This window comes from Cydia strobilella, chromosome 17 (genome assembly GCF_947568885.1).
Source record: "Cydia strobilella chromosome 17, ilCydStro3.1, whole genome shotgun sequence".
NCBI classification, from domain to species: Eukaryota; Metazoa; Arthropoda; class Insecta; order Lepidoptera; family Tortricidae; genus Cydia; species Cydia strobilella.
Window position 1 is genome coordinate 9,433,532 of NC_086057.1, and position 15,349 is coordinate 9,448,880.

Genomic DNA, 15,349 nt, shown 5'->3' on the forward strand with positions numbered 1-15,349 from the left:
AAAAAGTGACTCTATTCATAAAAGGTTAAAAGTAAGGTTTTCAACTAACTTGTAAGTTGTAACTGGCATCCTGTTTATTTTACCACAGTCATTATCATTTTTTTCTGTTAGATATTACTCATTATTTATTTATCTCAAGGAACATTCCTGAGCTGTCCCGTACAAACGCATTTTATTTCCATCATCATCATCATTATTTTACTAAGCATTACCTGCTAATCCTTAAAAATTTCGTGGATGTACGGGACAGTGGTAGACAATTTCGTGTAATGCTCTTGTAACTTTTTTCTAATGGTAGACTTAAATTTTCCACTGATTATTAAACTTACATTATCTCAAGCGACATAAGTAATATAAAATTACTAGTCTGTCCGCCAGTTTGCCATAAAGTGGTATTTTTTATTATATTTCCAGAGGAATGAACTCCGCATGTTCCATAGCAATGACGTGGCTTACCCGACTACTTACAACACGGTCAACCCCACTGCTGGACTGTTACTGACACTGAGTAAGTACATGTGAAAACATAGGCCAACAAAAACGGAGTAAGGTTTTTTTTCGGCGGGCTTAGGTATAGTCTGCATCAATAATGCGGACTGTATCTATTCTTTTAAGATTTTTAAGTGTTAAATACTTATTTTATCTCATGGTAGGTACTGTAATTAGGTAGTTTGTAAATAAATATAATATCGCTGTAAAATAGACAGCATTTTTTCACTATGAACTTAGCTAGGTGAAAGATCAGGAAAAAGTATTTAATAAAAAATATAATAATGGGATAATTAAAATCAACCCTGCAAACGCCATACAACGCGTTGTATACGTTGCAACGTATAGTTACTAAATTTCCCGTTAGATGTCGCTGTGCTCTCGGCGTTGGAATCGTACATCGCGGTGTTAAGATTTTTCCACGAATAACGACCCTCCCTCCGTACTGTTGTGAACTCATACTTACCTGGCATAGGGGACACCGTGATCAAGAAGGCGGTTCCCCCAGGGCGAGACTCTTCCATTGCACTGCGGTTGGGTTGACCCTTGCGATTATCCCTAATGTGGATAACTCGGATGCGTAATTTTTGGTAGTGGGGACTGCGTACGCGCCGTCCCCCCCAATAATATTTAACATAAAGAGTCCTCGCACTATGTATGTACGTTGCTTCTATTCGTATAGATCCATAAAATTCGGCGATTGTACATTTTTGGCTCCACATTTTAGCATGAACACCTCAATACATCAAAACGACTGCCTTTTCAGATGAATACATAGCAGAAAGCAAGAAGACAGTTTCGAGCCCCGACCTGCAGCCCAACCTGCTATGCGACGAGGGGCTCATACAGATCGGCGACGGGAAGCATCTGTTCGTGCTGAGTTTCGTCATTGGCTCTGTCGAAAACATTGACATGGTAACTCTTCTCTAATAGTGTAGTACATAAGCATATACTTAAATTACTAGAAGTCTATTTAGAGGAGATAAATTCTGGTTACTACTGCATCATTCATAACCTAGCACTGGCCTCCTTTTACGGTACAATAGTTTCCTGCACTAGACCAATGCGTTTTCGGTATTTCACTCTTATGAAGGTATTGTACCATACACCTTCAGTTATCTTACGCCGAAAGTGATTGGTAAATATCAAACGATAGCGATTTCCGCGTAGCTATTGGTACAATCAGAGGTCTAAAGCCACAAAAAAGGGGTTTGTTAATTGTTTGTATTAATGTTTTTTTTTTCAGCTTATACCTGACTATGCCTCCAGAAAAGATGCGACTGATTGTTATGTTTCATACACCGTCTTCATGCATACCATTACAACTGACAGGTAAATTATGTTCAATTTATACCCACTTTACATGTAGTGTAACTTTGAAATCTAATTTAAAAAGATCACTAGATGGCTCTGTCCTTGTATTCTGTCTTTGTATTCGTGTCTGTGAAAGCGATCAGGCAAGACCAATTTCACATGACAAAGTTATTTAAGTATATAGAAAATCGACAGTTTTTATACGCATGATAAATATTGCCATCTATAAAAATGATGAGGCACTACGAAGTATTGTATGGCGATACATTTTTTTTAAACAATATTTTGTCTCGTTTTCCAGAGTGAGTGTGACAGTGACGGGGTCGGGCGCGGCGGCGCTATTCAACCAGCGAACGTCGCTGCGACTCCGGGCAGACCTGTCCACACTGGGGCGCTACTTCGCCGAGTGCCCGAGTCTAGTCACCACCGTGCGCGCCGCGGACCAGGACGTCGGTATGTCTGCGTCTTAACCGAGGGCCTCGAACAAACGTTCCTTCCGTTCGATGTCCAAGCCCAAGCTTGCACCGGCGAGAAACCCATTACTTTGTTACTTGCGCCTAGCGCTTTTCTAAAGGACCTAGAAAAAAATAAACGTCATTGGCTTGGACACTAATATAATAGAATACAAGAAAATTTATTCAAGAAAGGCTTGAACTAAACTTAAGTAAATGATGAGAAATACAGAACTTATTATTAAGCGTCACTAAAATGATTCACAATATTTAACAGCCACTGTTATCTATTTGACCTATCAACCCAAAGGATATTTTGTCCCTGTATGGTACATTCCGGTTTCCACACTTGGTATTTCTTAAATACGTAAAAAAATAGTACATTATTGTCGAGGCTCGGAAGTAGCTACTTGCTGGCTGAGGATTCGTTTTAATCGGACGACCTTGGGAATCCGTTTAATTGAATCCGAAGCCAGCAAGTAGCCTTCCAGCCGAGTCATATATAGTGCTTTTCTCAAAAATGGCGCAATAAATACAAATATAATATAAATGTTTTACAAAAGCAACGTTCTTATGTATATATTTTCACAGAAAAAAAGTAAAAAGATTTGCTTTGCCGCCTTTTTTTTAAAATTAAAAATAGAAGTGTATTTTTTCTGCTGAAAATACGCCAACCTATTTGAGACACCTAAATAGTCGCGGTACCAACATTATAATAATAAGTACTGATCATCTGTTTGGCTGTTTAATGGACCCATGCGTTCATTATATATGGCCAATTCAACTTTTAAGTTTGGAACTCGACAAATAATGGAATTTGTATGCAACATTGCAGTCCCGAAATCGAGACTGCAATGTTTTTAACTTTTTAATTTTTTGACTCACCATAAACTACGCACTTCGCGACCTACTTTTTAACCGGCAACGTCGACTTTGCCGTGCATTTTTGAGAAATAGTACATTATTGTCGAGGCTCGGAAGTAGCTACTTGCTGGCTGAGGATTCGTTTTAAACGGACGACCTTGGGAGTCCGTTTAATTGAATCCGAAGCCAGCAAGTAGCCTTCCAGCCGAGTCATATATAGTGCTTTTCTCAAAAATGGCGCAATAAATACAAATATAATATAAATATTTTACAAAAGCAACGTTCTTATGTATATATTTTCACAGAAAAAAAGTAAAAAGATTTGCTTTGCCGCCTTTTTTTTTTTAATTAAAAATAGAAGTGTATTTTTTCTGCTGAAAATACGCCAACCTATTTGAGACACCTAAATAGTCGCGGTACCAACATTATAATAATAAGTACTGATCATCTGTTTGGCTGTTTAATGGACCCATGCGTTCATTTGATATGGCCAATTCAACTTTTAAGTTTGGAACTCGACAAATAATGGAATTTGTATGCAACATTGCAGTCCCGAAATCGAGACTGCAATGTTTTTAACTTTTTAATTTTTTGACTCACCATAAACTACGCACTTCACGACCTACTTTTTAACCGGCAACGTCGACTTTGCCGTGCATTTTTGAGAAAAAGTACTTTTGAGTATCTCATACAAATATAAATCTATTGAACCTTTGCAAATTCTGGCATGTAACAAGTCCTAAAAAGATGTCCTGACTGGCAAATAGTGATGAATACGTATTTTTTCCAGGTATTTGCAGCATGGATCTCCGCAAGCTAGTCCCAACCGAGAGTATTGATCACTTTCTCAACAACTTCTGCAACGATCCCCAAGCATTATCCATCCATGAGCGCTGCTTCATACTGCGCACGGACGGACAACGAGACGGGGACCGGAAACCATATGTCGATGTTGATATGAGTCTTAAATACGTCGGGGTACAGACTGAACCTACGGTAAGTCCAGGATGAACTACAGTGGTATAATGTATTTGGGTAAATCAATTAATTCTTGTTGTCTCGTTAGCCAGCTGACAATCACTACACTTTGTAAAACGAAGTCCCCCGTAAAACGAAGATCATGATAAACTCAAAAACAACAAACTCATTTTTGAACTGTAAAAATGTTCTATGTCTATGTCTAAAAACTGCTGAACGGATTTTCATGCGGTATTTACCTATAAATAGAGTGATTCTTGAGGATATATGTGTATAATTTGTCAAGGTTCTGTGATTCAATGGTAAGAGTTGAGGTTACACAACAACATGTCATGTAATGACAACGGGATTTTGAAATTAGTGTTTATACTAATTACAAAGTGCAAACGTGACTAAACTATTCTTGAAGGTGTTTTTAAGAAATAATATTTTGAAATAATATAACTGATCATAAAAAATATATTTTGATTAACTATAACTATAACACATCATAATATCGTTTTGCGGATACCGATAATTTTATTCTTTCACGAGTTTTAACCAAGTACTGAGTACACTAACGCCATCTGCTTTTTAAGCCAGAAAATGTTGTTTACAATACGAAATCACCATATACATACCTATAACAAATGTAAAATAATAAGTGTATGCATACAGAACGATTAGAAAACGAAATAAAATACTTTTGAGATAGATAGATAGATAAGCGTCAGATTGATTTTCCTAAAACCATAGAGTATCTTATACTAGAGCGGTACTGTCATAGTAAATTTTGTAACCACTGTAAATTCACTGCCATCTATCGACATACTTTAAAACTAAAAATGAAGATTTAAAAAAATATGTTAAAATGTATTTAAATATGGATAAATTATTTTTTTATTTGCATTAATTATTTTTATATGATTTTGACCCATGTTCTTTCACTGGTATGCGTTAAAATTATAAATAACAAACGAAACAGTCAACGCCCTCTATACGAGTGTAGGCCAAAACTAGTGGCGCCATCTGATCGAGAGTCAAATTTTCGTGATTTTCGAGGCACGTTTTTTCCTTAGACTGTATCCATCTATTACGGAGTTATATCTATCTTTGCCTAAAACATCTATTACGGAGTTATATCTATCTTTGCCTAAAACAAAAATATGATGTCCAGTCTAAAATTAGTGACCCTGCTCATAGTACACTAGCGCCATCTATTGACTCATGGCTTACACCATGTAGGAGCGAAATGTTAAAGCGAAGGTTTTTAAGTAATGATACTAATGATTTGTAATCATCACACGCTTTAAAAATATGTTTTATATGCTTTATGTCATCATGTAATGGATTTTTATGGGCTATCTCAATGGTGGGGTTTACTAATGTATTGCCAAAAATCGTTTCCCAAAGTATTACTTCCCAAACTATTTTACGCAAATTATCATTTGGCAAAATTTCATAATCCAACCTAACCTAACCCAACCTAGTACGTCATTTTCATTTCGCAAGTATGGGGTTGAGAAATGAAATGGTTGCGAAGTAAAAAACTTGCTAAAATTTCATTTTTGGAAATGAAACTGATGCCATAAGTTTGTTGGGAAGTGAAATTTGGCGAAAAATATTTTGGCTAAACGGCGGTATCCCCAATGGTGGTGATAAAAATAAAAACTATATCAAGTTTATGATTAGCCAAAAGGCAGATTCTTTGATGCGAAAGAGAGAATGCGTGAATTAAAAGCAGGCCCTGAACCCTGCTTATAGTGTGATGTGAGATGTCAGTGAATTGAAACTAAGCGAGGCAAAGTGCATTGGACTTGTGTAGCGACACTTGGAAAATTATTTTAGAGTTATATCAAGATAAGGTTGCAACGATTTTAATAGCACACGCAGTGCAAGTTTTAAACCTCAAACTTCTATGAAATTATGACGTACAAATAACACTTGCACTGCGTGTGTTACCAACCAAAATCGTTGCAGACTGCAGACTTATCTTGGTCTAACTATAAAAACAAATCATGACGTCATATTTCTGATCTTGATAACAATATTCGATTATTTTGTCGCCAACGTCCATACCACGTTGAATACACCGGTTCTCGTCCGATCACCGAAGTTAAGCAACGTCGGGCGAGGTCAGTACTTGGATGGGTGACCGCCTGGGAACACCTCGTGTCGTTGGCTTTTTGCTTTTTTTGTTTTAATTGTGTACCAACAAACCAAAATTTATCCTTTATCAAGTATGTAAGTTTAGTAATGTATGTATGTAAACACTTTATTGTACATAAGACACATTACAAACACAATAAAAACAAAATATATACAATGTACAAAGGCGAACTTATCCCTGTAAGGTATCTCTTCCTGTCAACCCTTGAGCAATTGAGATTTAAAAAATAAATAAATCAAGATAGACAAACAAACACTATGAACAGAAAGTAAATTGTGGTTCAATTATTACAAACGCCTACTGACTATTATTAAATTCGTTTTTTAATGTAACGTTGTGAAGCAGAAAATAAAGATGTGATGTAGTCACTATATACTTATTGCAGATGTAGTGCATGATTATTTTCCATCGTATTTTCACGGAAACATGCGGAAACGTACGAACGTGTCTTGAAATTTCATTCAGTCGGTCTCGGTCGGTACAAAAAGTACTGAGGTTGTCTGAAGTAGCATGACAAATACGATCATTTCCAAGAAAATACGATGGAAAACAATTATCTTTACTCTTTGGTAGTCAGTAGTCACTAATGTCACTATCAATTTCCTATCAATGAGTGACGTTATATTTCTGGTTTAGACAACATTATTCAGTTGTTCTGTCGCCAACGTCCATACCACGTTGAATACACCGGTTCTCGTCCGATCACCGAAGTTAAGCAACGTCGGGCGAGGTCAGTACTTGGATGGGTGACCGCCTGGGAACACCTCGTGTCGTTGGCTTTTTGCAACTTTTTTTGTAGAATTTGGTACTGTTGCTATTATGAAAATTTTTAGTCTATTTCCACTTGCCCGTTTGCATCTTCATTGTCTATTAGAATTTGACCAATATAATCAAAGTATTATTGATTGTATCATATAATATAGGTAATCAATATCTCTTTAAAAATAATTATACACGCATCTAAAATTAACTATTAGCAAATGTAAATGACGAATGTTGTTGTTGATGAATGTTTGTTCTTAGAGAAATTATGTAAATGTCTATGACGTCAGCTTTCTGATGTGGATGTCAATATTCAGTTATATGATCGCCAACGTCCATATCACGTTGAATACACCGGTTTTCGTCCGATCACCGAAGTTAAGGCAGTGTCTTACGTAGGCGAACAACTCGCGAACGCGACGCGATGCGGAGCGGCGCGGCGTCTGATAAACCGTTGATACGTCTAGGTGTGTCTTACTTGAGCGATTTAGACGCCATGCGAATTTACCGTGAATGCGAAGCGGCGCGACGCGGCGAGGAAGAAACAAACCGTTGATATACGTATGGAAGTGTCCTAGGTCCTAGGTGAGCGTTCTCGGCGCGAACGCGTAGCGATGCGGCGCGGCGCGATGCCATGGCCTTGTCCGACGTGGGCGCGTCTGTAATACACGTGCGCGGGTTTGATGCTAGAACTTCTCTTCTCTACTCTTCTCTTCTAATCTAACTACCAAACCGGCTCCCAAATTTTCACGAAAATTGGTTGGTTGGGTTAGGTTACTTCTTTTGTAATCTATAATTAAGTTAATTAGTACCATAGAGTAACTTATACTAGAGCGGTACTGTCATAGTAAATTTTGTAACCCCAGTAAATTCACTGCCATCTGTCGACACACTTTAAAACTAAAAATAAATATTTATAAAATGCGATAAAATGTATTTAAATATGGATAAATGATTTTTTTTATTTGCATTAATTATTTTTATGATTTTGACCCATGTTCTTTCACTGATATGCGTTAAAATTGTTAAATAACAAACGAAACCGTCAACGCCATCTATACGACAGTAAGCCAAAGCTAGTAGCGCCCTCTGAACGAGAATCAAATTTTCTTGATTTTCGAGGCACGTTTTTTCCTTAGACTGTATCCATCTATTACGGAGTTATATCTTTCTTTGTTAGTACTATAACGTCATACTTCTGAACAGGATAACATTAAGCAAACGACGAAAAAATGTAAATAGCTATGACTTAATTTTTCTGATCTGGATGTCAATATTCGGTTGTTTGTCGCCAACGTCCATACCACGTTGAATACACCGGTTCTCGTCCGATCACCGAAGTTAAGCAACGTCGGGCGAGGTCAGTACTTGGATGGGTGACCGCCTGGGAACACCTCGTGTCGTTGGCTTTTTGCTTTTATTTTTGTAATATACCTATAATATAATAATAATTTATACTTTATTGCAACCATGGTATACACATTGTTCTTTTTTTTTATTATGAAACACCTAAAACTTGGAATTGAACCGCCCATTTTTGTGTTTAAATCTAAATCCTAGTATTGGCAAGTATATTCAATAGGGTATTTGACTGCGTCAAATCAGTTTCTTTATTCGAACTGTCAAAACCATTTTGCTACTATGAAATTTATATGAAACTAGCATATGACGTCACAATCAAATTACCTACTCTTTATAGTTTTATACGAGTTTTAAAATAAAAATTGTGTCTAAAAATAACTGCTCTCTACGTTTCTCTATTAATCTTCTGGTGCTTTATTTCATGAATGGTGCAAAATAATTTATTTTAAATACAGTTAAATACCCTATTCAAGACAGCAGACTTTACATAAATTACTTAATTAGGATAAAATGAAGGCAAAAAAAAGAAATATGCACTTGTTTGTTAGATTTTTTTGAGTAGAAGATATAATATACAACAGTATGAGTTTTCGACATTTAAGTTTGCAAAGGAGTTTTTAACTACGACAAAAATAAAATGACGTCATCGTCATTACTCATCATATGTCTGATCTGGATGTCAATATTGAGTTGTTCTGTCGCCAACGTCCATACCACGTTGAATACACCGGTTCTCGTCCGATCACCGAAGTTAAGCAACGTCGGGCGAGGTCAGTACTTGGATGGGTGACCGCCTGGGAACACCTTGTGTCGTTGGCTTTTTGCTTTATTTTAGCCTTAGAGCAAAGATAGATATAACTCCGTAATAGATGTTTACAGTCTAAGGAAAAAACGTGCCTCGAAAATCAAGAAAATTTGATTCTCGTTCAGAGGGCGCCACTAGTTTTGGCCCACTGTCGTATAGATGGCGTTGACTGTTTCGTTTGTTATTTAACAATTTTAACGCATATCAGTGAAAGAACATGGGTCAAAATCATAAAAATAATTCATGCAAATAAAAAAAATCATTTATCCATATTTAAATAATTTTATCGTATTTTTATAAATATTTATTTTTAGTTTTAAAGTGTGTCGACAGATGGCAGTGATTTTACTGGGGTTACAAAATTTACTATGACAGTACCGCTCTAGTTTAAGTTACTCTATGCCTTAGAGTAATACAGTCATATAAAATGTATTCCTTACGCCGTAGCCCCAAATGAATTAATTGGCTTTTTTCTATTGTTTGAGAAAGTAACTCGATCGTTTAAATTTGCTAGACAAAAAGCGATCTTAAAGTCTTAAATTTAGTATTGAATTTACGCTCTTTCCAGAAACCACTGGTACTCTCGGCGCGTAGTGCGACTCAACTGGAAATTCGAGCGCAGACGGAGGTGCTGCGGAAGGAAAGCATTTTGAACATCAAAAGCAGCGGCAGTTGTACAAATTTGGAGGATGTCGGCGGCGTTGCGTACACTAACAACACGGCGAGGAATACATCCAGGTATATAAAGTATAAGGCTGCGTTTCCACCAGAGACGTGCGAGAGGTTGCGTAGCGAGGGATGTGTTTGTTAAGAACCAAGAGAATGAGAACCACTATACGCTGGGCGAAGAAAACAAATGAAGTGATTCTATTGGTGCAATGTCTGACCCTTTTCCAGGCATAGTACGATTTATATTATTATTTATATAAATTTGTTTTAAATTGGTGCGGCCTGGAAAAGGCCCGGGTTAAACGTGCGAGCCTTTTTGGTTAGGTACTGCATAATCTACGAGGCCTAAAATATTTTACTTTACTATAAGTGTATTTAGACTATTTAGCCGACATATTTCCAGTTCCAGATTAAGACATTTTGATGCCTTAAGAATTTCTAGAGCATTGGGTTCCCCTCTCTTCAGAGACATCCATCAGATTAGATCGATTCCTGAGATTTTGCGTAATCCAGCACTGCATGTTCGTATGTCTATGGCTAATTTATATTACTTATTATTCCAGGTATAAGGACGCATCAGGCGCCGCCATTCTCCAAACAAACGAGATAACGGAGCTAATACGAAAGATGTGCGATTCCTTTGCGCTCAGCCAAGAGAAACTATTAGCGGCTCGAGAGAAACCTCTTACTAGCGACATGCAAGTGCAATGCGAGACGGAGATAGATAAGGGAGACAAGGACAGCGTGCGGGAAGAGAGCGTGGGAGACAAGGAGAGCGTCGGGGAGAAAGAGAGGTAAATAACATATTCACGGTATTCAGATGTATGAGTCGTTCGCGCTAGGCCAAGAGAAACTACTAGTGGCTAGAGAGAGACCGCTTACTAGTGACATGCAAGTGCAGTACGAGACGGAGATAGACAAGGGAGATAAGGACATTGTGCGGGAAGAGAGCGTGGGAGACAAAGATAGCTTTGTGGAGAAAGAGAGGTATGCCACTTGTTCATGGTTTACATATGTATGAGTCGTTCCGGCTCAGCTAAGAGAAACTACTAGCGGCTCGAGAGCAACCTCTTACTAGCGACATGCAAGTGCAATGCGAGACGGAGATATACAAAGGAGACAAAGACATCGTGCGGGAAGAGAGCGTGGGAGACAAGGAGAGCGTCGGGGAGAAAGAGAGGTAAATAACATATTCACGGTATTCAGATGTATGAGTCGTTCGCGCTAGGCCAAGAGAAACTACTAGCGGCTAGAGGGAGACCGCTTACTAGCGACATGCAAGTGCAGTGCGAGACGGAGATAGACAAGGGAGATAAGGACATTGTGCGGGAAGAGAGCGTGGGAGACAAAGATAGCTTTGTGGAGAAAGAGAGGTATGCCACTTATTCATGGTTTACATATGTATGAGTCGTTCCGGCTCAGCTAAGAAAAACTACTAGCGGCTCGAGAGAAACCTCTTACTAGCGACATGCAAGTGCAATGCGAGACGGAGATATACAAAGGAGACAAAGACATCGTGCGGGAAGGGAGCGTGGGAGACAAGGAGAGCGTCGGGGAGAAAGAGAGGTAAATAACATATTCACGGTATTCAGATGTATGAGTCGTTCGCGCTCGGCCAAGTTAAACTACTAGCGGCTAGAGAGAGGCCGCTTACTAGCGACATGCAAGTGCAATGCGAGACGGATATATACTACAAGGGAGACAAGGACATCGTGCGGGAATGGGAGCGTGGGAGACAAGGATAGCGTAGGGGAGAAAGAGGGGTAACTAAATTCATCAGGAGAGAGGTAAACTCGTGTACTTGCATTATTTATATTATATAATTTCTTTACCATTTTTCTGGCTGTTTTTCGTTGGTGTGATAGGGTCAACTACAACAGTTAATTTAGTTGGTAGTTCTGAAACATTTTCGTATAACTGTTTCGTTTTCGATGTTAGACAGCAAAATGCCAAAATAATAATAATAATAAATAAATCTTTATTGATCAAAACATACATGGTACATATGAAGTTGGAGCCCTGGAGACTGCGTTAGTTTACACTGTGTTGCAGCCCCAGTGTTTGCCCGTATTATATAATCAGTTAGAATTATAAGAACAATTAGACTTAACTTGTAACATTAAATATATAATATCTAATTTAGGTACAAACAATAATATAGCGGGAAGGCTATTCAAAAACTTGCAACATGCTTATGCTCATTGCTCAAAAATGCACAATAAAAACAAAGGCTTGAGTTTTTTAATCGTTAAATTTTAATTATTTTTACAGTACCAACTGTTTAACATGAAATTATTGCAAATACATTATTATTTTCAGCACGCCAATAAAACTAGAGATGAGTAAGAGTGACACCTGCATACGGAACGATAAAGGTAATAGAATAGGTATAATTTAATTAACATTTATTGACATTTGTAAGTGTTACATTAAACCATATTAAACGTACACCACGAAATGGGCAACTCAGCAAAATGCCGACTTGGAAGCCAGCGCTGGTTTTCTGTAGGGCCCATCACAGAAAACTTTATAAGTGTACAAATCGACAATATTGTTACGTCACTACATAGTATAAAACGAAGTCGCTTTCCGCTGTCTGTATGTCTGTACCTATGTATACTTAGATCTTTAAAACTACGCAACGGATTTTGATGCGGTATTTTTTAATAGATAGAGATCGAGTGATTCAAGAGGAAGGTTTATATGTATAATTTGTAAAGGTTTTGTGTAAATTAGTTGAACTACCCGTGCGAAGCCGGGGCGGGTCGCTAGTTGTAGATAATGTGATACATGCACAAATATTACATACAACGCGTTACACAAAACATGGCGCTTATGTCAAATGTAGATTTATTCCTACAATTTATATATTTTTTAAAAATAAATTATACAAATTCGTCGCTTATTATGTTTTCTTGTACACAAACTTGTTAAATATACAATACTAGCTTTTGCCCGCGATTTCGTCTGCCCATATTAATTTTCACTCCCCTTTTCACCCCCTTAAGGGGTGAATTCTGGGATAAAAACTATCCTATGTCCTTCCCCGAGACTCAAACTATCTCTATACCAAATTTCAACTAAATCGGTTCAGCGATTTAAGCGTGACGAGGTAACAGACAGACAGACACTTTCGCATTTATAATATTAAGGGTCTCCGGCAAGCTCGCTTCTCCATACTAACGTAGTTCCGCTCTCATTTTAAAACGACTAGCTAGATTGCGCTGAAACTTTGTACTTACAATAGGATAAGGTATATCTATTTCTGTAATTAGTTTATGTAGCTTCAGATACCATAGTTAAAAAAATACAGCGAATTTAAGTTTTTCATATACATATAACTTGTTTTTGCCCTATTTCGTTTGTTATAAATTGGAGCTATATAAACTAATTTCAGACCTAGATATACCTCATGCCATTGTATGTGCAAAGTTTCATTACCATCCAACACGTAGTTTTAAAATGAAAGCGGAAGTACGTTTGTATGGGAAGGTGCAATTCGGCCGAGCTTGCCGGGGACTTAAGTATGGATTGTAACTTGTCACTTGTAAATTGTAATTGTAAATTTTTTGATATAGGTCCCGCCTGGGGCTTATTTCTCGAACGGTATTAGACTAATATTATTAGTCCACGAACTGTCAAGTCGTATGGGTTACCATGGCAACACACTTATTACACTAATACCGTTCGAGAAATTGCCCCCTGGTGATGATATTAGCTTAAAAATGTGGCTAATGGCTATCTGTTGACATACTAGTAGGTACTTTACATGTAGACTGTAGAGCTGCCACCACGTTACGAAACTGACTGACTAAGCTTGCTTCCATTGCAGACATGGTAAAGAGGGTGATACCGTTTGAGGAGCGGGACAATATCATGCAGAAGTTTGTGGACGAGCTGGAAGACTGGAAGGAGAAACAACAGGAGCTGTATAAGTTACAGGTTGGTGCTCTTTTAACGTGTGGCTACTTTCATTGCACTATAGTATTTTTTTTTTTTTTTTTAATCTTTATTAGAAAAAGGGTTTTTTCACAAATGAAAATGTCACCCTTATTGTGACATAGCAAGACAAATCAACTCTTATTATCTACGCTTAATACCTAAGTTAACAATTTCATATATTTTCATCGCCTTTTTTGATTGCGGGTTGGCCAAAATGAAGTTAACTTCACCTATGTTATATAAATTACAGTTGTACTTTTGCCTAAAGTTTATTCTCTCTGCCTCGTTTCGGACACATTCCACCAAGATATGGAACACATCTTCTTTTACTCCACATTCAGTACAATTTTGTGACTGGCTCTTACCCATCATGAATCCGAAACTATTCAGTGGTATGTGTCCGGAACGCAGCCTGAGAGCAGTAACAATATCCGATCTGGCCATGTTTAAACCTACAAACCAAGGGATCCGTAGCAGATTGGGCTGTATAGTCCGATACCAGATACCCTTGCTTAGTGATCTTTCATTAAAATATTCTTTCCACATATCGAAGCACTTCTGTTTTACTCCATACAAAAGATCGCTATGGCACGGCGACCACCTAGTTACAAGTCCGTCCGTTGCCGCCTCTTTAGCGAGTCTGTCTGCCTCCTCGTTGCCCGGTATCCCAATATGTGATGGTACCCATTGTAAAACTATGGCTGTTTTGTTTGCTTGCAAGTTACAAATCGATCTTAATATGCTATAGGCTATCGGTGCGCCTCGATAGTTCGAGGTGCATCGAGCCAAGTGTTGTAAGCCACTTCTTGAGTCTGTAAATACCACAAACCTACCCGTTTCGCATGACTCAATATAAGAGAGGGCTTCTGCAATTGCCAGTAATTCAACATTCATAGAGGACGTCTTGACCTTCAGCCGCAACTTAATACTACTATTTATCTGAGGATCAAACACAGCCAGACCGGAGTCACCAGTATCCCTAGAACCGTCTGTATAAATGTGATAATAATTTGAGTAAGCCGATGTAATAAAGTCCGTACATGTTTTTCTTAAACTCACTGGGTCACATTGACGTTTACGTATATTTATGTTACTAATATTAAACTTTAGGACCTCGGGTATTTAAGGAAAATATCTCTAATTGCTTAGTTGAATACATTTCTTTCGATTTGAGGTACTCGTGAGTTTCTACTAACAATGGCTTCTTCTTCCGTCTCCAGAACCGGTTTTGAGTGCTCACGGCCAGGTGGTCTACAATATCAATATTTTCAGCGTGATCGAAAGACTTCGACTTGAGCCAGTATTTACTTGCCTGATATAATCTATTTAATTTAATTTAAATGTAATTATCATAGACCTAGCATTACATAGATGTGCTATACGCGTGCGCCCCTGAGGGACAGAGCATACGCAATGCGACAAAATTAAAAACACGTTTTAACATTCCTGACAACATACCAAAAACAAACTTCGTAATTTGGTAGGGTTCGTTTTCTACCCACCATAAAAACGGTGGGCCACAAAAAACGTCTACGTCACTTAGGACTTTTTAGAAATAGGCAG

General features: G+C 37.9%; 1 protein-coding gene and 5 non-coding genes across 6 annotated transcripts in view; all 6 read left to right on the forward strand.

Annotated features, from left to right (window-relative positions):
- LOC134749125 (centrosomal protein of 120 kDa-like) overlaps nucleotides 1–15,349 on the forward strand; it is a 28,272-nt gene that overhangs the window by 2,078 nt on the left and 10,845 nt on the right. Inside the window, exons 5-13 of the mRNA XM_063684030.1 lie at nucleotides 415–508; nucleotides 1,256–1,404; nucleotides 1,736–1,821; nucleotides 2,105–2,256; nucleotides 3,910–4,115; nucleotides 9,744–9,913; nucleotides 10,408–10,621; nucleotides 12,183–12,219; nucleotides 13,677–13,786. Coding sequence (XP_063540100.1) covers nucleotides 415–508; nucleotides 1,256–1,404; nucleotides 1,736–1,821; nucleotides 2,105–2,256; nucleotides 3,910–4,115; nucleotides 9,744–9,913; nucleotides 10,408–10,621; nucleotides 12,183–12,219; nucleotides 13,677–13,786 — 1,218 coding nt within the window. The remainder of the gene's footprint in view (nucleotides 1–414; nucleotides 509–1,255; nucleotides 1,405–1,735; nucleotides 1,822–2,104; nucleotides 2,257–3,909; nucleotides 4,116–9,743; nucleotides 9,914–10,407; nucleotides 10,622–12,182; nucleotides 12,220–13,676; nucleotides 13,787–15,349) is intronic.
- Nucleotides 948–1,109, forward strand: LOC134749156 (U1 spliceosomal RNA). Its single transcript, XR_010128464.1, has one exon. It is a non-coding gene; the product is annotated as a U1 spliceosomal RNA (small nuclear RNA).
- LOC134749147 (5S ribosomal RNA) lies at nucleotides 6,142–6,260 on the forward strand. Its single transcript, XR_010128456.1, has one exon. It is a non-coding gene; the product is annotated as a 5S ribosomal RNA (ribosomal RNA).
- LOC134749148 (5S ribosomal RNA) lies at nucleotides 6,907–7,025 on the forward strand. The gene has a single exon (XR_010128457.1). It is a non-coding gene; the product is annotated as a 5S ribosomal RNA (ribosomal RNA).
- On the forward strand, nucleotides 8,299–8,417 carry LOC134749149 (5S ribosomal RNA). Its single transcript, XR_010128458.1, has one exon. It is a non-coding gene; the product is annotated as a 5S ribosomal RNA (ribosomal RNA).
- LOC134749151 (5S ribosomal RNA) lies at nucleotides 9,071–9,189 on the forward strand. Its single transcript, XR_010128459.1, has one exon. It is a non-coding gene; the product is annotated as a 5S ribosomal RNA (ribosomal RNA).